The sequence below is a fragment of the Penaeus chinensis genome, chromosome 30, assembly GCF_019202785.1.
Source record: "Penaeus chinensis breed Huanghai No. 1 chromosome 30, ASM1920278v2, whole genome shotgun sequence".
NCBI lineage: Eukaryota > Metazoa > Arthropoda > Malacostraca > Decapoda > Penaeidae > Penaeus > Penaeus chinensis.
The window spans coordinates 22,281,053-22,301,052 of record NC_061848.1 but is presented as its reverse complement, the minus strand read 5'-3'; the positions used below and the strand labels follow the sequence as shown (position 1 = coordinate 22,301,052).

At 38.9% G+C, this 20,000-nt stretch overlaps 2 protein-coding genes across 3 annotated transcripts in view; one reads left to right on the top strand and one right to left on the bottom strand.

The window, feature by feature from the left end:
• LOC125041184 (coactosin-like protein) overlaps positions 1 to 7,632 on the top strand; it is a 50,807-nt gene extending 43,175 nt beyond the window's left edge. For both annotated transcript variants that reach the window (XM_047636014.1, XM_047636015.1), the window contains exons 3-5: positions 5,348 to 5,465; positions 6,238 to 6,360; positions 6,855 to 7,632. In XM_047636014.1, the coding sequence (XP_047491970.1) occupies positions 5,348 to 5,465; positions 6,238 to 6,360; positions 6,855 to 6,968 (355 nt within the window). In that variant the 3' untranslated portion in view covers positions 6,969 to 7,632. The remainder of the gene's footprint in view (positions 1 to 5,347; positions 5,466 to 6,237; positions 6,361 to 6,854) is intronic.
• Positions 7,633 to 13,197: 5,565 nt separating this feature from the next.
• The window catches only part of LOC125041575 (WD repeat domain phosphoinositide-interacting protein 3-like), a 15,066-nt gene continuing 8,263 nt past the window's right edge, over positions 13,198 to 20,000 (bottom strand). Inside the window, exons 4-9 of the mRNA XM_047636612.1 lie at positions 19,770 to 19,916; positions 18,319 to 18,448; positions 17,375 to 17,479; positions 17,010 to 17,131; positions 16,716 to 16,835; positions 13,198 to 14,930 (exon numbers count right to left, since the gene is read on the bottom strand). Of these exons, the coding sequence (XP_047492568.1) occupies positions 16,729 to 16,835; positions 17,010 to 17,131; positions 17,375 to 17,479; positions 18,319 to 18,448; positions 19,770 to 19,916 (611 nt within the window). The 3' untranslated portion in view covers positions 13,198 to 14,930; positions 16,716 to 16,728. The remainder of the gene's footprint in view (positions 14,931 to 16,715; positions 16,836 to 17,009; positions 17,132 to 17,374; positions 17,480 to 18,318; positions 18,449 to 19,769; positions 19,917 to 20,000) is intronic.

Sequence of the window (20,000 nt, the reverse complement as noted above, 5' to 3'; positions counted from 1 at the left end):
CGTAGACAGGGAGAGAACGAGGAGGGAAGAGAAGGTGGAGGAAGTGGAGGGGAAGAGGAGAAGAAGGTGGAGAGGATGGTGGTGGAAGAGGTGGTGGGAAGAGGCGGACGGCGGAAGCGGAAGAGGAGAAGAGGTAGAGGAGGATGAGGAAAGAGGTTAGAGGAAAAAAAGGTAGAAAAAGAGGAGGATAGAAGAGGTAGAGGAGGAGGAAGAGAGGAAGAGGTAGAAGAGGAAAGAGAAAAAAAAAAGAGGTTAGAAGAGGAGGAGGACGGGTAGAGTAGAGGTTATAGTAGAGAGGTAGAGGAGGAGGGGTAGGAAAAGGACGGAAAAAAAGAGGTAGAGGAGGAAGGAGGGAGGAGGACGGGAGGTTAGGAGAGGTGGTGGGTTCGGTGGTAATAGTTAGATAGTGGAGGAGGAGGAGGAGGAGGAGGAAGAGGAGGAGAGGAGGTGGAGGAGGAGGAGGAAGAGGAGGGAAGGAGGAGGAGGAGGAGGTAGAGGGAGGGACGGTTTAGAGGAGGAGGAGGAAGAAAGGAAAAGGAAGGGTTAGAGGAGGAAGAGGAGGGAGGTAGGTGGAGGAGGGGGAGGCGGAGGAGGTAGTATAGAGGAGGAGGAGGAGGAGGGGAGAGGAGGATTGGGTGGAAGGAAGGAGGAGGAAGGAGAGGAGGAGGAGGAGGAGGAGGAAGAGGAAAGGGAAGAGAGGAAGAATAAGGAAAGGGGAGGTAGAGGAAGAGGAAGAGAGCGAGGAAAGGAGGAGGAGGAGGGGAGGAGAGTAGGAGGGAAAATGTAAAAGAGTTTAGAGGTGGTAGAGGAAGAAGAGAAAGAGGGAGGAGAGGAGGAGGAGGAGGAGGGTAGGATTAGTGGGTAGGGAAGGAGGGAGAGAAAGAAAGAAGAGGAGGAGAGGAAGAAGGAGGAGGAGAGGAAAGGAGAGAGGAGGAGGAGGGAAGAGGAAATAGAGGAAAGAAAGAGGAAAGAGGAGGAGGGAGGAGGAGGGAGAGTGGAGGTAGGTTTAGTTTTTAGAGCGGTTGAGGAGGACGGGAAGGAGGAGGAGTTATAAGAAGGAAGAATGTAGTAGAGGAGTGTTATTAGGTTTGTGCTTGAGGGGTGGTGGTCTGGAGGTGGGAGGAGCGGGTAGTTTTGTTGGTGAGGAGGAGGGGGAGGGTCTCTATGGTAGGGGTTGTGGTGTGTGGGAGGAGGACGGGAGGAGGAGTGGAGAGGAGGCGGAGGGGTGAAAGGTGGGGGGTTAGTTTAGAAGGATATTTATGTTTAGAGGATGGAGGAAGACAGTTATGTAGATAGGAGGAGTATAGATAAGTATGAGAAAAGAAGGTGGGGATAAGGGGGGTGAGGGGTGGAGGGAAGGTGGAGGGTAGAGGAGGAGGTCGAAGTAGATTGAGGAGGAGGGGAGGAGGTGAGGAGGTGGAGGGTTAGAGTGGGAGGAAAGATATGTAATGTAAAGTTAGTAGTTAGTAGAGGAGGGGAGGTGGAGGAAGGAGGTAGAGTTGAGGAAGGAGGAGAGGAAGTGGATAAGGTGGAGGAGAGGTAAAGATTGTAGAGAGTTGAAATGTAGAAGTGATAAAAATAGTAAAGTAGTAGTTATGTTAATAAGGATAAAAGAAATAGCGAAAGTAGAGTAGTTTAGAGGAAAAGTAGAGGTAGTAGTGGAGGGGAGGAGAGGAGGGTAGGGGAGGAGGAGGTTAGTTGTTGTAGTAGGGAAGGCAGCGAGAAGGAGGGTGGAGGAGGAGGAGGTTAGAGGGGGAGAATTGGTAGGTAGGTGGTAAATTTCTGGTTTAGGAGTGGAGGAGGAGGAGAAGGAGTAGAGGGAGGGGAAGGAGGATGGTGGATGGGAGAGAGGGGAGAGGAGGAGGAGAGAGGAGAGTATAGTGAAGAAAGATGTAGTAAAAGTAGAGTTGGATGGAGGAGGCAAGGAGAAGAGGAAAGTGTATTTATAGTTTAGAAAGTTTAGTAAGATAATTGTATGATTTGATAGAAAGTATGTAGGAGGAGGGTGTTGTGGTGGAAGAAAGTTTTTAGTTGGATGGAGGAAGGATAGGAGGAGGAGAGGAGGAAGGGAGTGAGGTGTGGAAATAGTTGAGTATGTATAAATGGGTGGTAGATAGGTGGATAGTAGAGGTGGAAGATAGGTGAGGGAGGAGTGGGAGAGGGAGGAGGGGAGAGGAGGGGAGGAGGAGGAGGAGAGGAGGAGGAGGAGGGGAGGAAGGGGGGAGGGTTGTAGGAGGAGGAAGTGAGGAGGGAGGTGGGAGGAGGAGGTGGGTGGAGGAGGTGGGAGGTGGTAGAAGGAGGGTAGTAGTAGGAGAGGTGGAGTGGTGGGAGGTGAGGAGGGAGGAGGGTTGGTTTTTAGGGGGGGTGGAGGGGAGGAAGGAGAGGAGGAGTTGGAGGGAGGAGGAGGAGGAATGTAGATAGTGTTTAGGTGATAGTAGATTGTTAAAAATGAAGTTGGTGGGAGTGGGAGGGTAAATGATTAATTAAGAGAGAGGGTAGGAGGTGGGCTAGATGGAGTGGAGTGGAGGGGGTAGAGTAGTAGAGGTTTAGTAGAGGAGGAGGAAGAAAAAGAAATATGGGAAAAGAATAGGATAAGTAAAAGAAGTAGAGAGGGAAGAGGAAGGTGGAGAGGGGAGGAGGAAGCAGGAGGGTGGTTTGGTGGAGGGGGAGGTGGGGTTGAGGAGGAAGGAGGAGTTAGTAGGAGGAGGAGGAGAGAGAGGAGGAGAAGAGGAGAGGAGGAGGAGGAGAAGAAGAGGGGAGGAGGAGGAGAAGGAAGGGAGAGGAGGAGGAGAAGAAGGGAGAGGAGGAGGAGAAGAGAGGGAGAGGAGGAGGAGAAGAGGGAGAGGAGGAGGAGAAGAAGGAAGAAGGGAGAGGAGGAGGAGAAGAAGGGAGAGGAGGGGAGAAGAGGGAGAGGAGGAGGAGAAGAAGGGAGAGGAGGAGGAGAAGAAGGGAGAGGAGGAGGAGAAGAAGGGAGAGGAGGAGGAGAAGAAGGGAGAGGAGGAGGAGAAGAAGGGAGAGGAGGAGGAGAAGAAGGGAGAGGAGGAGGAGAAGAAGGGAGAGGAGGAGGAGGAGGAGGAGGAGGAGGAGGAGGAGGAGGAGGAGGAGGAGGAGGAGGAGGAGGAGGAGGAGGAGGAGGAGGAGGAGGAGGAGGCAGAGGAGGGAGAGGAGGAGGGGGAGAAGGTAAAGTTGGAAGTGGTTGAATGGAAAAATTAAAGATGATGAGAAAAATAAGAGAAAAATATAATAAAAAACATGAATAAAAGAAGGAGAACGGGAATGAAAGAAATACTAGCCTTCGCCACTTCCTCAAGAGTGAATAGATTTCTTATTGTTATTAATTTTAAGCCGTGTTGGAGCGCAAAACATTCCCGCTACAGGTTGGAAGTTTTGGGTCTGAACAAACCCTCTCTCTCTTTCGCTTTTTCCCCTTCTTTTTGTCCACTCTTTTTGTTTGTCTATCATCGCTCTCTTTCTCTCTCTCTCTCTCTCTCTCTCTCTCTCTCTCTCTCTCTCTCTCTCTCTCTCTCTCTCTCTCTCTCTCTCTCTCTCTCTCTTTCTCTCTTTCTCGCTTTTTCCCCTTCCTTTTGTCCACTCTTTTTGTTTGTCTATCACCGCTCTCCCTCTCCCTCTCTCTCTCTCTCTCTCTCTCTCTCTCTCTCTCTCTCTCTCTCTCTCTCTCTCTCTCTCTCTCTCTCTCTCTCTCTCTCTCTCTCTCTCTCCCTCTCCCTCTCCCTCTCCCTCTCTCTCTCCCTCTCTCCCTCTCTCCCTCTCCCTCTCTCCCTCTCCCTCTCTCCCTCTCCCTCTCTCCCTCCCTCCCTCCCTCCCTCTCTCTCTCTCTCTCTCTCCCCTTGCTCACTCACACGTATCTGCCTCTTGCTGGGTCACCCTTAACATGGAGGAAATTTTGACTCGTTGGTGGTTGAGCGAGGGAGGGGGGCGGGAGGGATAAGGGAGGGGGGCGGGGGGAGAGGGAAGGGGAAACAGGAAGGGAAAGGGGGGGGGGGCAGACAGAGAGGGGAGTATGGGGGGTTAGGGAGGGAGCGGGGAGAGAGGGAAGGAGGGAGAGGCGGTAGACAGAGAGGAAGGTAGAAGAGTGAGGGAAAGGGGGGTGGGGAATGCAAGGGGAGGGAGGGAGATGGAGGGAGGTGGAGAGAAGTGAGGGAGGTGGAGGCCGATGGAAGGAGAGAGAGAGAGAGAGAGAGAGAGAGAGAGAGAGAGAGAGAGAGAGAGAGAGAGAGAGAGAGAGAGAGAGAGAGAGAGAGAGAGAGAGAGAGAGAGAGAGAGAGAAAGAAGAAGAGAGTGTGTGTGTAAAATACACAGACAGAAAGAGAGAGGAAGGAGGGTGTAGAAAGAGAAAGAGGAATGGAAATAAAGAAGAGAAAGAAAAAGGAAATAAAGAAGAGAAAGAAAGAGAAGGAGAGAGAAGAGAAAGAGAGAGAGAGAAGAGAAAGAGAGAGAAAGTGAGAGAGAGAGAAAGAGAGAGAGAGAGAAAGAGAGAGAGAGAGAGAGAGAGAGAGAGAGAGAGAGAGAGAGAGAGAGAGAGAGAGAGAGAGAGAGAGAGAGAGAGAGAGAGAGAGAGAGAGAGAGAGAGAAGGAGAAGAGAGAGAGAGAGAAGAGAAAGAGAGAGAGAGAGAAGAGAAAGAGAGAGAAGAGAAAGAGAGAGAGAAAGAGAGAGAGAGGGGGTGAGGAGGAAGGTGTGCTGGCAACAGGGTGACTCACACCTCGTACAACCAATCGGGTCAGAGAGGGAGTGGGAGAAGGATTTTCTTCCTTCCTCTTCTTCTTCTTCTTTCGTTTGTTCTTTCTCCTCCTCCTTCTCTTATATATATATGTGTGTGTGTGTGTGTGTGTGTGTGTGTGTGTGTGTGTGTGTGTGTGTGTGTGTGTGTGTGTGTGTGTGTGTGTGAGTGTATGTGTGTATGTGTATGTGTGTCTGTGTTTGGGGGCGCACGTTCGTGTATGCGTGTATATTTATTTAAACATCTATTCATTTATTAATTCACCCAGTGACAAATACTCATGTATCTATCATCCTACAACCCTCAAGACCGTTACATAAATCAAGAACACACCAATAAATCCTTTTCCCTTATAATATATATCTATAATCGCATATAAACAGCATCCACAGAAATCTTTTCCCCTTATAATACATATATATAATCGTATATAAACAGCATCCACAGAAATCTTTTTCCCTTATAATACATATATATAATCGCATATAAACAGCACCCACAGAAATCTTTTTCCCTTATAATACACATATATAATCGCCTATAAACAGCGTCCACAGAACTTCCCTTTTGCTCCTCCCTGACGCAACCCTGCCTCTGCCTTCCCCCAGGGCCGTGTTCAAGTACGAGGGCAGCCAAGTGACCGTCGCGGCCAAGGGACAGACCTTCGACGACTTCAAGGCGCAGTTTGGGGATGACGAGCGTGCGTTCGCTTACCTGCGCATCCAGGTGAGTTACGGGTTTAAAGGGAGTTAAGGCTGGTTTTTTTTAGGGGTTTGGGTGATTTGGGGTTTTGGTTTTTTTTTAAGGGGTGGGTGGTCTGGGTTTTAGGGGTTTGGGGTTTTAAGGGGTTATGGGTTTTAGGGGTTGGATAATCTCTGGTTTTAGGGTTTTAGGGGTTGGGGGTTTTAGGGTTTAGGGGGATACGGGTTTTAGGGGTTGGAAAATCTCTGGTTTTAGGGTTTTAAGGGTTTGGAGTTTTAGGGTTAAGGGGGTTACGGGTTTTAGGGGTTAGATAATCTCTGCTTTTAGGGTTTAGGGGTTTGGGGTTTTAGGGTTTTAGGGGTTGGATAATCTCTGGTTTTAGGGTTTTTGGATTTTGGGTTTGGGGACTTGCAGAATTTTAGGGTTTAAAAGTTTGGGGATTTAGGTTATAAGCTTTTTGTTTTTTTGGTTTGGGCGTTTCGAGGTCTTCATTTTTTTTTGGGGGGGAAAGGGGGGCGGGGGATTAAGGGTCCAGAGCTAAGGGTTCTAGAATTTTAAGGTCAGAGGTTCCAGGATTTAGGATTTTAGGGATTAGGGTATTAGAGTTTAGGGAAGTTTTCTATAAATGTAATATTAAGGATTTATTGTTTCGGGATTTTAAAGAGTTTTGCTGCCCTGGATTTTGGGGTTGAGGTATATTACCTTTTTTTCAAGGGGGGTGGGGAGTACAAGGGCCAGGCTATGGATTACCTTCACTATTTTACTATTTTAATATAATCAACCCTTTCCTCTTCAGACTGGGGATGAGATGAGCAAGAGGTCGAAGTTCCTGATGCTAACTTGGGTGGGCACTGAAGTCTCGCCCATCAAGAAAGCCAAAATGTCCACTGATAAGGCTCTCGTCAAAGAGGTTCTTGCAGTGAGTAGCATTTACGCGTTTTGTGTTCTCCGTTGGAAAAAAAATATATAATGAAGTTTGGTTAGGCTGCTGTATTTTTTTTTTTTTTTTTTTTTTTTTTTTTTTTAATGGGTGGGATTGCAGCTTTTTGTGAAAGACTTTTTGTACTAAGTGATGTTTATATGTTGTTGATTTAAAAGGTTTAGTGATAAGGTAGTTGGTAAAGGGCCTCTTGTTATGTTAATGTGGAAATAATATGAAGTTCAATTATACAATAGGTTCCTTGATAAGATTTTAGATGCAATGGTTCTTGTAATAAAGGAATATAATATGAAGGTTAGTTCTACAAAAAAATGTTTACAAATAAGGCCCTTGCAGTAACATTGGTTCTGTGAAGAATACGATTATACAACATCTGAATCAATCACTAAGCCTGAAAAAAATGGGGGAAATATCCCTCAGACATTAAAATATACTTTATCTATGTACCCTAATGCATGCTTCTCTTTCTACAGAACTTTGCAGTGGAGTTGACAATAGAAAGCGCTCACGAACTGGACCACGAAGCCTTTTTACAAGAGCTCGTGAAAGCTGGTGGAGCCAACTATGGCACAGGATTCCGTGATTAGGCCTTTGGGTGCTCGCGTTTGGCATTTAGATATGATAGGACACTGAAATGTAATCAATCTGGCTCTGTGTTCTCTTCAAAAATTGCTAATGTCAGGGAATGGAACAGAATCGTTTTAATAATTGAAATACAATCAAATTATATAAAGTGCTTTGTGGGTTCATGATCAAAATATTGTAGGTACTTTTGTTAATATTCCCATATTTTTATTTATTTTTTGATTATTACCTTTTGGGTAGGCGAGAATTATCATTATTTGGAACTGCACTGAATTTTCATAGCATTTATGATGAGTTTCATTATGCATGCAACATTTTTCACTGAGGAGTTTAACAGACAGGCATTTTTATATATATATAGCTTTCAAAAGTTGACTTGAAATACATTCATTAAAAAAATATTACTGTAAACTAGTATTAACCTAGAATTAAGCAGTGCCATCAGTTATTCAATTTTTGTTTCTGTAAATCCTCCATTTTTAGCATTACAATTGATAGACTGGTCATATTTAATTCTACAAAAATACAATATATAATCAGATATAGAATTTGAATAGAAGTATCATACTTTTCTGGTTTTCAAATTTTTGTATTGTTTTTAGGCCATACACAATCTTGGAGCTGGTTCTGTATTGTCATATGTAATAAAAATATAAAATAAATAGGCTTCTATGTTATTATTCATCCCTTAACATTTGTTCATTTGAAACACAATTTTAATATAACTTTCTTTATTTAGAAATTGGAAGATTAACAAATTGTACTCATGCTGGGTGTAATAAGGGTACACTTTATTTTATTTACTTTATTCCAGCAATCAAATAGGAAATTCTATAGTTTCCGAAGTTTAAGATTCCCAAAATTTCCCTTCACTCTAACACAAATTATGCCTATTGAGAACAGCAGACATGAAAATAATATTTTATATGAAATTACCTAGATTGGAAATACATAATTCTCTGTTATAAAACTTGATATTACATTTAGTAGAATGCATGTTTTTAGAACCAACATTTCAAGATGTTAGGAATGGAGTTCTTACACACTTAATCAAAGAACGTGTGTGTGTGTGTGTGTGTGTGTGTGTGTGTGTGTGTGTGTGTGTGTGTGTGTGTGTGTGTGTGTGTGTGTGTGTGTGTGTGTCTGTGTGTGCGCGCGTGTGTGCGTGTTTGTGTGTGTGTCTCTCTCTTTCATGAACAAAAGGATAATAATAAAAGGGAAATTTCATATACTTTCATCTATTCTAGAAGTATATATTTACAAATGCTGTACACTTGATGAAGCAATATAATATTAGCTAAATATCAAAATATATAACTGTAATAACCTATACCCAATTAAATAATTTATGAGGCAAACTAAAATATACTTTTCTTTACCTGCAACCTGTTTCCAAGAGAAGCTAACGATCTCAAATTTAATTTAGTATAAATTGCATATAAATTACATTTTTTGGTACACAGACAATTAGATCAACATTAGCATACAAAATGGAAAAACTTTAAAGCAAAAAAAAAGAACAATATAAATAATATCAAAAAAAGAAGAAAAAGAATCTTCATAACATACAACATACCTTCTAAATATGAAATATGTGTGAGCAATTAACCATGACACATGAAAATTAACTTACAAAATCCTACCATATTGCCTCTAATATCAGTTATCTACTAGAAATCACAGTGGTTATGTGAGACCTGTACAAGGCCTGCGGCTTATCCTGTTTACAAAATTCTTCATCTTTTACACAGACAAAGAGCAGGATGAAGTCGCTCGGGAAGAAGAGGAAAAAGAATAAAAACTTGTATTATACAACCTATTTCATATAACAGACCATTCTTGTGACATTAATTCAAATTCAGAATCATCAATCTTCTAAAACAGGAATATTTCACCCAACTTTTTATTACTAACATGTTAATTTTCAATATACATGTCTAGTCTTTAGATTATTTTTTTCTTTATAATAAATCATTCTAAGCCCTCCAATGTATGTGTGTATGTGTGTATGTGTGTGTGTGTGTGTGTGTGTGTGTGTGTGTGTGTGTGTGTGTGTGTGTGTGTGTGTGTGTGTGTGTGTGTGTGTGTGTCTATATATATATATTTTATATATATATTTTATATATATATTATATATATATATTTTATATATATATTTATAATTATATGAATGTGTGTATATGTATATGTATATGTATATGTATATGTATATATGTATATATGTATATATGTATATATGTATATATGTATATATGTATATATGTATATATGCATATATGTATATATATATACATATATATATATATATATATATATATATATATATATATATATATATATATATATATATAGACAGACACACATACACACATATATCTATAAATACAAATATGAATAAATAAATAAATAAACACACACACACTCACACACACACTCACACACACACACACATATCTGAGCAAGTGCCAATCATAATATAAATACACACTTTATGAATAAAGAAGGAAAATAATCCCCTTGTAAATTCAACACCTGACATCATCATCAGCGGTCTGCGCACTGGACCAAAAAAAAAAAAAAAAAAAAAAAAAATTAGCGCAAATGAGAACAAACATAACATGGCTTTTGATAGTACAGGAAAGATCGAAGGTGAAGATCTAGCAAGTTCATAGAATATTACAACACCTAATTCCTGTGTCTAAAATCTTTTTTTTTTTTTTTTTATAAAAATTATAATGAAATAATGAGGAGGACAACCACCTTTTACTTTTATTTATTTATTTTTTTCTTCATTTTCCTTTTTTTTTTTCTTCACAAGAGTATGGGAAGCTTGCAGGATATGATGAAGTGCAGATGCTTAAATGATATACATGTCTTTTTATAGCTGACATTGCTTATTACTATTCATCTGTGAGTTCGATTAACCGCTACTCCCCCCCACCCCCCTCCCAGACATCCTCTCGCTATCTAGATATGTACAGGTAACACATATTTATAAAATATGTACAGCAGTTATGCTTTTGTAACAAATACATATCTCCTAATTTAACAACTCACTTTTTTATAACATTTCCGTTGAAAAAAAAAAAAAAAAAAAAGGAAGATAAAATAATAATAACACTAAATAAAACAATAAAAAACTGGCAAGTAATTGCAAGTCATCTCTGTGACAATTGGATAACATCTGTATGTATTCATATTCACACTGCATATCCACATCTCTCTCTAACTCACACAGACAGACACAAATACACAAAAGAAAGAAAGCTAGAAAAAAGTGAATTTTATCTGTCATGAAATTACACTAATAAGACGTATTTCATCGGTTTTGTAAGCTTACATCACAGATTTGTATATGAATATTCATATCATATGTCAACACTCACTGTTAAACCTTTTGCAATTGGACCATGAAATATGTGCCATAGTAATTGCATTTGCAAGATGAGACCTTAAAAATCTCTAACTTATAGTAAGGAATTCAAGAAGATGCAAGTCGATGTGAGTTAACTGTAAAGTGATCAAGAAAGTAATATCCATCCCTCTTTCACACTTTCTCTCCCACTCTTCCATTTTCTTCCTCTCTCACCTCTTTCCATACCCGTTCTCTTTTTCTTTCGTTCTCACTGCTGTTTCTCACTGCAGACAAGTTAGATAAACACCATATTTCCAAAACATATTTTCTTTTAGTAACAGGATATAGTAATTACATAATGCACAGAATTGCTATAAAATGAAGTAAATTAAGTGGTTACATCTTATTTTTACTTTTCAATGTAAATTACTAATTGGAAGGAATTTTTGCTGCATACACACACTCACTTGTGAATGTGCATATTTTTTCCCTGTTACATTTCAGTGGCTCTGTTTTTTTTTCATTATTGCTGAACGTCTACAAAAATAAAAGCAAGAAATTGCTTTACTGACGATATTATCAGTTACTCAAAAACACACAGGGGACATACATGATATACTTTCAATCCAACTGCAACACCATCTGGCTTTTTCTACTAAGTTTTAATTAACCTATTAGGTGCAGGGACATGTAGTGTCCATTGTAGATTTTTGTGAATTTTATTACACACAGATGGCTCCACAAGTGCTCAGCTACCAAAAAGTAGGCCCTACATATTAGTGGGCCCTATGGATATTTTTTCTAATACTATTAGTATCTATACTGTTCTTACTATCCTAGTAATTGACTCCTTGGTGACAAGCACTTGTGAAGCCGTCTATGTGTAAACACTATTAATAAACTAAAATCACAGTGGACGTGTTGTGTACGTCATGCCTTCCTGGGCAAGTGGAGTAAAGAAAAAGAAAAAATCAAAAGAAAAAACGAAAGGAAGAACTAGTAATTAGCATTGTTAACAACAATTCCAAAAATTTCCGTGGACAAAATCTTTGAAATGTGAATCTTTGAACTGACTGACTGAACAGTAAGGGCTGGCCAACAGATAAAAGTGTGTGAAATCTAGCCATTTGCTCTGATGATGGACATAAAATACATATTAAAGTGACCATCTGTCTAACTAGGTGAGTTTAATAATAAAAATAGAATAAAAAAAGAAAAACAAATAAAAAGAAAGAAGGAACAAAAATGCCCTTAGCATATAATCTTTTGCTCTGTAGACATGCTTTTGTTTGGCGCCAATTAGAGAGAGAGAGAGAGAGAAAAAAAAAAAAAAGACAGGGACAGACTTCAAGAAGTTTTCTTTATCTTAAATTTTATGAATTTTGCTACAAACAAACAAAGAAAGAGAGAAAGAAAAAAAGAAAAGCAAACAAAATATTTTGGCATTCATGTTTGTCTTGGCTACAAACATCCAAATCTGAAATAAATCAAACTGGCTAAATCACAGATGATCTCCTTAATGATGATGAACAGCACCTTTTTAATGGGCTGGAAAGCCAATGTTAAAATCATATGCACCAAATGACTTACTGATGGAAGGAGGCATCCTTTCTCAACATCCTTGTTCCCATTGCTGATACTGAGAGGAGAGATGGAGGAGGAAAATGAGACAGAGAGGGGTAGGGAAGGGGGAGAGGAGATAGCTAGGAGAGAGAGGAAGGAAGAAGAGAGAGAGGGAGAGAAAGGGAGGGAGGCAGAGAGAGAGAGAGAGAGAGAGAGAGAGAGAGAGAGAGAGAGAGAGAGAGAGAGAGAGAGAGAGAGAGAGAGAGAGAGAGAGAGAGAGAGAGAGAGAGAGGGAGAGGGAGAGAGAGAGGGAGAGAGAGAGAGAGAGAGAGAGAGAGAGAGAGAGAGAGAGAGAGAGAGAGAGAGAGAGAGAGAGAGAGAGAGAGAGAGAGGGAGAGGGAGAGGGAGAGGGAGAGGGAGGGAGGAGGGGAGAGAGTGAGAGAGTGAGAGAGAGAGAAAGAGAGAGAGAGAGAGAGAGAGAGAGAGAGAGAGAGAGAGAGAGAGAGAGAGAGAGAGAGAGAGAGAGAGAGAGAGAGGAGAGAGAGGAGGGAGAGGGAGAGGGAGGGAGGAGGGGAGAGAGTGAGAGAGAGAGAAAGAGAGAAAGAGAGAAAGAGAGAGAGAGAGAGAGAGAGAGAGAGAGAGAGAGAGAGAGAGAGAGAGAGAGAGAGAGAGAGAGAGAGAGAGAGAGAGAGATGGGGGGGGGAGAGGGAGGGAGGAGGGGAGAGAGTGAGAGAGAAAGAGAGAAAGAGAGAAAGAGAGAAAGAAAGAGAGAGAGAGAGAGAGAGAGAGAGAGAGAGAGAGAGAGAGAGAGAGAGAGAGAGAGAGAGAGAGAGAGAGAGAGAGAGAGAGAGAGAGGGTAGAGGGGGAGAGGGGAGAGGGGAGAGGGGAAAGGGGAAGGAGAGGAGAGAGCGAATGTATGTGCAAAGGGGGGGGGGGGGAATAGAAGGATAAAGGAGGGGAAAAATGGAAAATAGGAGAAGATAAACATAACAAAAGATAAACCCAACACTCCCAGATCTAGAGAACAGATCGCATAGCCTAATTTGTTCACAGGAGGAGCATCTACCTTTCCTACTGGAAGACCAAACGAAGTCCTGATGTCCTGCTTGTACAATAATCACACTGCAGGAAGTTTAATCAAAGACATCTTAAAGCTTCAAATTGTAGTCTACTAACAGTCAAGTCAGTCATTCTTTCCATCAGTAATCAAAATAAATTGTAACCTTTTTAAAAATATAAGCGTCATCTCATATCTTTCACTAATTTTGTTATTATCATTATTATTATTTTAGGACTATATAAGCTACTCAACGTTTTGGCTGTTCTCGTGATCAGACACTTTTTATTTCCTTTAAATATTCTAAAAAGCCATTTATATTTAGATTCATATTTACACTGTTTGGTACAGGCAGACTGTGTTACCCAAGCACACACTGCAATTACAAAAACTTACAGAATGACAGAATTCAGTAACACAAAACACAAATTCCATATGTACAAAGTTGGACTTCAGTTCATGGTGTACTTTCCTGCACAAGCTTATTAAGCATTCAGCTGTATATATATATAAAAAGACATTTAATGGATGTGCAAAAAGCATCAATTCCAAATGGGTTTCCTTTCAGAGACCAGTGACTGAACAGACTTTTGTGACAACATATATTCACATTGGGAATCTTGCATTGGGGAAACCTTTTTTTTTTTTCAGTATATACATAGGTATAATATCAAAACCAAGAGAACAAAAATAATAAGATCATAATTCTGATGAGATACAATGATTTGCATTCTGAGTTTCAATTATTTAACACATCAGTACTAAATCCTGGAAGCTAATACTGCCAAAATATTAAACACATTTTTTTCTTTTTTATAAGGAATGTATGGGGGAAAAAAAAAAAAAAAAAAGTTAGCTATATGTACTAACAGAAATCAGACACTCTTATCTCTATCCCCCTTTTTCACTTTTATTTCTATTTATTTATTAATCAATTATTTTATTTGTTCATTTTAAGTTAAGCATACATCCCTGTTCTTTATAAAATGCCAGGATGTAATTAGGAAAATACGATAAATAAAAAACTGCTAACTCCCTTCCTTAAATCACTAATAGCTTCAATTTCTTTTCTCTCTTACCATGTAAAATACTGTTGAAATATATGGTGCAATGGTAATATTGCTACAAACACGATTGAAATACAATTTTTGCCATTGTAAACAAATGATCTTTGCCAACCATGCATTTACAGTGAAATGAGTTTAAAAAAAATTCTATATGGTTCAGAATATTAGCACAGAACATAACCCAATATCAACCTACTAAAAGTGTTCAACATTATTTTGACAAAGTGAGAGATTACCTTTTTAGGAAAAACAAGGACAATCATAAAACAATGAGTTTCTAAAGATTTCTGAAATGAATATTCAGCACTCTGGCTCTTTATTATTTAAATCCCTCTCTTTATTTTGGTTAAAAAAATGAACAAGGTCATGGATTTTACTTTGAATTTTAAAATCTTTAATTATCATAAAATACCCCAACTTCCAACTGCCATTTATAGAAGCTCTCTCTCACTGTTTGTGTTTAGCATATCACTCAACTTGTAATGCAATAAATCAAACCAAACAATAATAATTCTACCCAATAACAAAATAATAATCACAATAACTCCATAATATAACTTTATCTTTGCACAAACGAGTTCAATCCTCTTGCAAATCAATTCACAGTACATGGAAATGTCATCTTAATTTACGTTATCATATAATCTTTGTGACATCATAAATACTCTAGCTTCAATAATGAATATTCTCAGAAGAATTTTTACAATCAATACCAAAATAATCATAAACATTTCACAATCTATGATCTTCAGATACATATATACCGCGTGAATATTTCTGAGTGCATAAACCTAATGGACACGTAAACTCAAAAACATTATGGACATGAAATTATCCAAAAACATACTCTCAGTAAACCACTTATCAGGAGGATGAAATTGATGTTAGTCTTCTTTGGACGACGCAAATATCATTTCCAGACCTGAGAGCAGAAGATAGTTAGAGAGGAGGAGGAGGAGGAGGAGGAGGAGGAGGAGGAGGAGGAGGAGGAGGGAAGGAGGGAGGGGATGGAGGGAGGAGATGGAGGGAGGGAGATATGTGAGAGAGAGAGAGAGAGAGAGAGAGAGAGAGAGAGAGAGAGAGAGAGAGAGGAGAGAGAGAGAGAGAGAGAGAGAGAGAAAGAGAGAGAGAGAGAGAGAGAGAGAGAGAGAGAGAGAGAGAGAGAGAGAGAGAGAGAGAGAGAGAGAGAGAGAGAGAGTTTACTTTCCTTTTTTTAGTTGGTTAACTGAGCGTCAAATAAAATGAGAAAAAAATCATACATGGGAATCTACATTTTAATTTTTACCCTATTGATATCTATGAATCAAGTCACTAAAACCAAAAGAAAATTGCATTAACTCCTCCATATAAATTCTTTAACGACATAATTAGTCCCTTGTCGAGCCATAAACTGTCTTCTTACTGGGACATGACTCAGCTATAGTCAAATGTCCTTGGAAAAACTTTTAGACAACGTACCGTAACAAAACAATCATCACGAAGGTTTGAACGTAAGGCTGTGTGAGGCAAGCAGCTGTTTCTGGCAATTTATGTACACAAACTCGTTCCCTGGTGCACAACGCTGCAGTTATGACCCAATTCTTTATTTCAAAACATATCCATTGACAAAAATGAAAACTTTGTCAAACTATTACCTGATTACATGAAAAAAGAAAGAAAGAAAAAAAATCTGTGGACATGCAACACCTCTTGGTATCAAAAAAAAATAATTCATTAAATATAAACAAGAAAAAAGAATAAAAGAGAAGGAAGAAGAAGATGAAGAAGAAAGGGACAGATGTAACATACATAAATAAAAATATGTACATATACACATAAACATACATACACATACATACAAATATATCATCAAACCTTACTGTAACATTTCAGTTTTTGTTACAATTAAACAAAAAAAAGAATATATTCCCCGTCTTTAGGACAATCTGTTAAAGTTGACACGTCATGAAACTGTGAGGTGTAATGAATGTAATTAAACTTATAAAAGGTGTGAAGAACTGAAGGGGATGAAATGGAAAGCATTAAAAAAGGAAAACTAAGAAGAAGGAAAAAAAAGAAAAGAAGAAGAAGAAGAAGAAGAAGAAGAAGAAGAAGGAAGGGGAGCGACTGAAAGAATGGGAGAAATCAAAAGAAGGAAGGGCAAGAGAGAGAGAGAAAAGTGAAAGAGATAAATATGATAAACATACAGAAGGAAAGAAGTAAGAATGAGAATTAAAAGGAAAAAAGAGAGGAGTGGGTGGGAATTTTACAGAAAAATCTGGAATTGTCAGCAAATGGCAGATGCATCCAACATAAAGAAAATATAAAATAAAGAAATATCAACAACTAAAAAGAGAAAAACTTTGTCTCGTTTTGTATTAAGTACAAATGTTGCAGTAAACTTGACTATAAACAATATATCATTAAAATAATAACCTAGTCAAGATGTTATTCATTCAAGTCAGGAAGATCTGCCAAATATGGAATGAGGGACTGAATGACAGATAATAATAATAATAATAAAAATAATAATAATAATAATAATAATAATAAAAATAATTAAATAATTAAAATGACACTTACACAGTACATACTACTAGACTATCACATGAAATCTCGAGACTGCACATAATTTTTAAACAACCCTCAACATTGGTGTTAATGTACATAACTCATGAATACACTGCGCGTGAGGCTGGTGCACAGAGCACTCTTGTGAAATGTCTACCTCTGCACACGTCCTATGCTTTGTCGTCGGTCATTTCGAGGAAGTGGGCGTAAACCTCCCGGTTGCATTCCCCCTTTGCGTTGAATGTGAACTTGTAGTAACTGCCGTCAGCGCATATAGCTGAGAACGAAGGAGGGCATTTTTTAGTCCAACATTTAATAGTGAAGTATTGAGCCATTTTCAAATTGGTTTTGGTTATTGGAAAGGAGGGATTATTACAAAAATTTGAAATATTCTTTTCTTCTCAATATTTGTTACATGAAACGCAATCTCTATCGGGTCAGGTATTCTCACCAATGACGGAGTTGCTGGTGGGACCAAAGGCACATATACACTGCGATCCTCCAGGAACCTCAAACTTGCAGAAACTCCACTTACTGCTGAAGTACTTGGGCAGAAAAGAGGCCGAGGCTAAGCTGGAAGAGAAATTGTCATATACTTAGTTTATATAAGATATATGAGTGTGTGCAGAGATATATATATACTTGCAAGTGCTCACGAAGACACATACAACTGCACCACAATATGTCATCACAAAACACTTCAAAAGAAGAGAAAAGAAAGACAAAAGAAAAGAAAAGAAAGAAAAAAAGTGCACATATTACAGGCTAAGCACACATAATAGGAGAAAGAGAGACAATCAAACCGCAGGTGCTAACCTCGATTGCTTGTTTTTCTTGTCCTCATCTTCTGTAGCAAATATGTGAACAGTCCCATGGTCACTTGAGACACACAGCAGTGAAGAATCTTGACTAAAGTTGATGCTACAAAAATACATAAATCTTTTTTAAAAGTTTTAAGTATTTTTTACTGATTCAGGATTTTTATCATCATTTCAATAATATCTACCATACAAAGCAGAGCTAATCTTGCAGATATCTAGTCTTCCTGGAAAAACTCTTCCAATAATTTATGGGACCATAAAATACATTACAAGTAACCCATTATCTGACAGACTAAATTTCAGAGGCATTGCTAAGATATCAAAATGTTGGATAAAAAGGCTATTTTACCCAGAAAACTACTAGATACTGTATCACTACCTTGTTCTGAGAAAAATTAAGCAAAAAAGGAAAATATACAATTAGATATAATTTTGCACTGGTTGACCGATTTTAAAGTATGCTAATCTCCTGTTTGGTAAATTCATAAGCCCTAGTATCCAAAATATGATGTGGTAGTCACACTGTGTGCCAAGAACTGACAGTGCTTCATTTTGAAGTCCATCTTCTGATGAGACTTAGAATAGTCTGCACTTCATCTCATCTCTTCTTTTTGCCAAATAATAGTGATAATAAGCCTAAATATTACAACTACTAATGAGCACAGCCTTGTCAACATTGTTGCCTACAGTTTGAAGCATGAGCCAATAAGCATGGTTCAGGATATTGGTATAGAGGGACTAGCCAAAATTGCAAATAATGTTAGAGTACTGATTTGTAAATAAAACAACCAAACCTTGGATGACAAGGGTTACCTGTACATAATAAAAACAAGAGAAATATAAATAACAGTAAGAGCAGAAGAGAAAAATATATCCCAACTGCCTTGCTTGCCTCCTGCCAATAACTGTTTATTTCCCAGACCTCATTATTCCACCTACCAGTATATTGTTGCTGCATTGGCTCCTCTGCGGAGTTCATTTAGTTGGGTTCCTGATGCTGTGTCAAAAATTCTGATTAGCGTCCCCTTTTCCGAGGCTGTAGCCAATCTTGTTCCTGGGAGGTTTAGGGCTAGAAAAAAAGAATGTCATATTAATATTTAATTACAGGTTAGCAGCACCACATTTTTAAATTAAGTCAACATAGTCCACTCCCTCCCTCCAAGTTTCCTCTACCCTTCTCTTTCTCTACTGTATTTCCCTAACAACTAACATAGAATACAATAGGATTAGACATTGCAAGATCTGTCATTTTTTATTTCCCACATATATTATAACATCAGGTAATATAGTATTTCATAACACGCTGCAGTCCTTGTTATAAAATGGACATTGTAAATTATCAGAACTATGGCCCCCCGTCAGGCCTTAATGAGCTTGCTTAAGAAAGAGAAACCTTCTTTTGAGAATAAATAACTATAAATTAGGCACTTTTTTACATAAACAAATGAAAAGCTTTATGTATGTATAACAACACAGTCTACTCTCACTACAATGGATCCCAGCTTTCACGGACAAATTTTGACATCCTCCCCCCCTCGTAGAATTTCAAAGCTACTGCCCAGTGATGGTTTACAAGAATATTAGAATGTGCATGCATATCTTCCATGACTGTGATTTTGTAAAACTATTAGATGTATCACCTCAAAAAAAAAAAATATATATATATCAGGAAAGAAAATTCTAATTACAGAGAGAGTTGGGCCTTTCCTCCCTTATTTTTACAATGTTTTATGGCCATTGTAATGAATGTGTCATTGCTATTACAATGGTAAAATAATGAAATACAAAGCTCAGTGCCTGACATGACAAATTTGAAATGAGACTGCAGTTATAGCATGATAAAGTTATCTGGGAAATCAATCTGGTCAAAATAAGTCTAAACCACTGTTTCTAAAACTTTTCTAGTGATGACACCATTAGCTCACATGACCTTTACTGTGTCACCCTACTCTTTGACCTCCCCAACTCATATGGATTTATCAAAGTGTACATTTGCTTGTTCCACAAATTACTGGAGCTCAACACAAAAGAAACACAGGTTTACATAATCAAAATGACAAAAAAAAAAAATTCCATTCCTTCAAATTTTGACACTAAATTTATTTTACAATGGGATCTTGTATCACACCTAGGTACTGCCCTATGTCATAGCACCCAGTTTTAGAACCACTAGCGAAAACCCTGGGCAGTATGCTTTGTTTGGTGTGGCCAAGGGAACTCTGTGTAGTCCATAAAGGTCAATGGATCCCCGAGTAGTTATAGGCTCCTAGATTTTGACCCTTTTAGTTTATAATAACTTGTGTAGACTGTAATATTGAACATAAAAAGGTAAGAGAGTATCATAAAAAATACTGTTTTTTATATGTAAAGGTACACATGCCCCAACTTACCAATACAACTGAGTGGTGAATCATGGGCTAGTATGTCCTGTGGAGATTTTTCTGTGTTGGCGAGGTCGATGATGAGCACGTGACCAGCGCGTGGCCCAGGGAAGGCCAGGAGTGAATTGTTGCTGTTTGGACACAGCACACACAACCCTGAGGGAGGTGGCACATGTATAAGGAGTAAGATGTAAGGACAGAAATCAAAGTGGAAAATAAAGAGGAAACCATTAACACAGT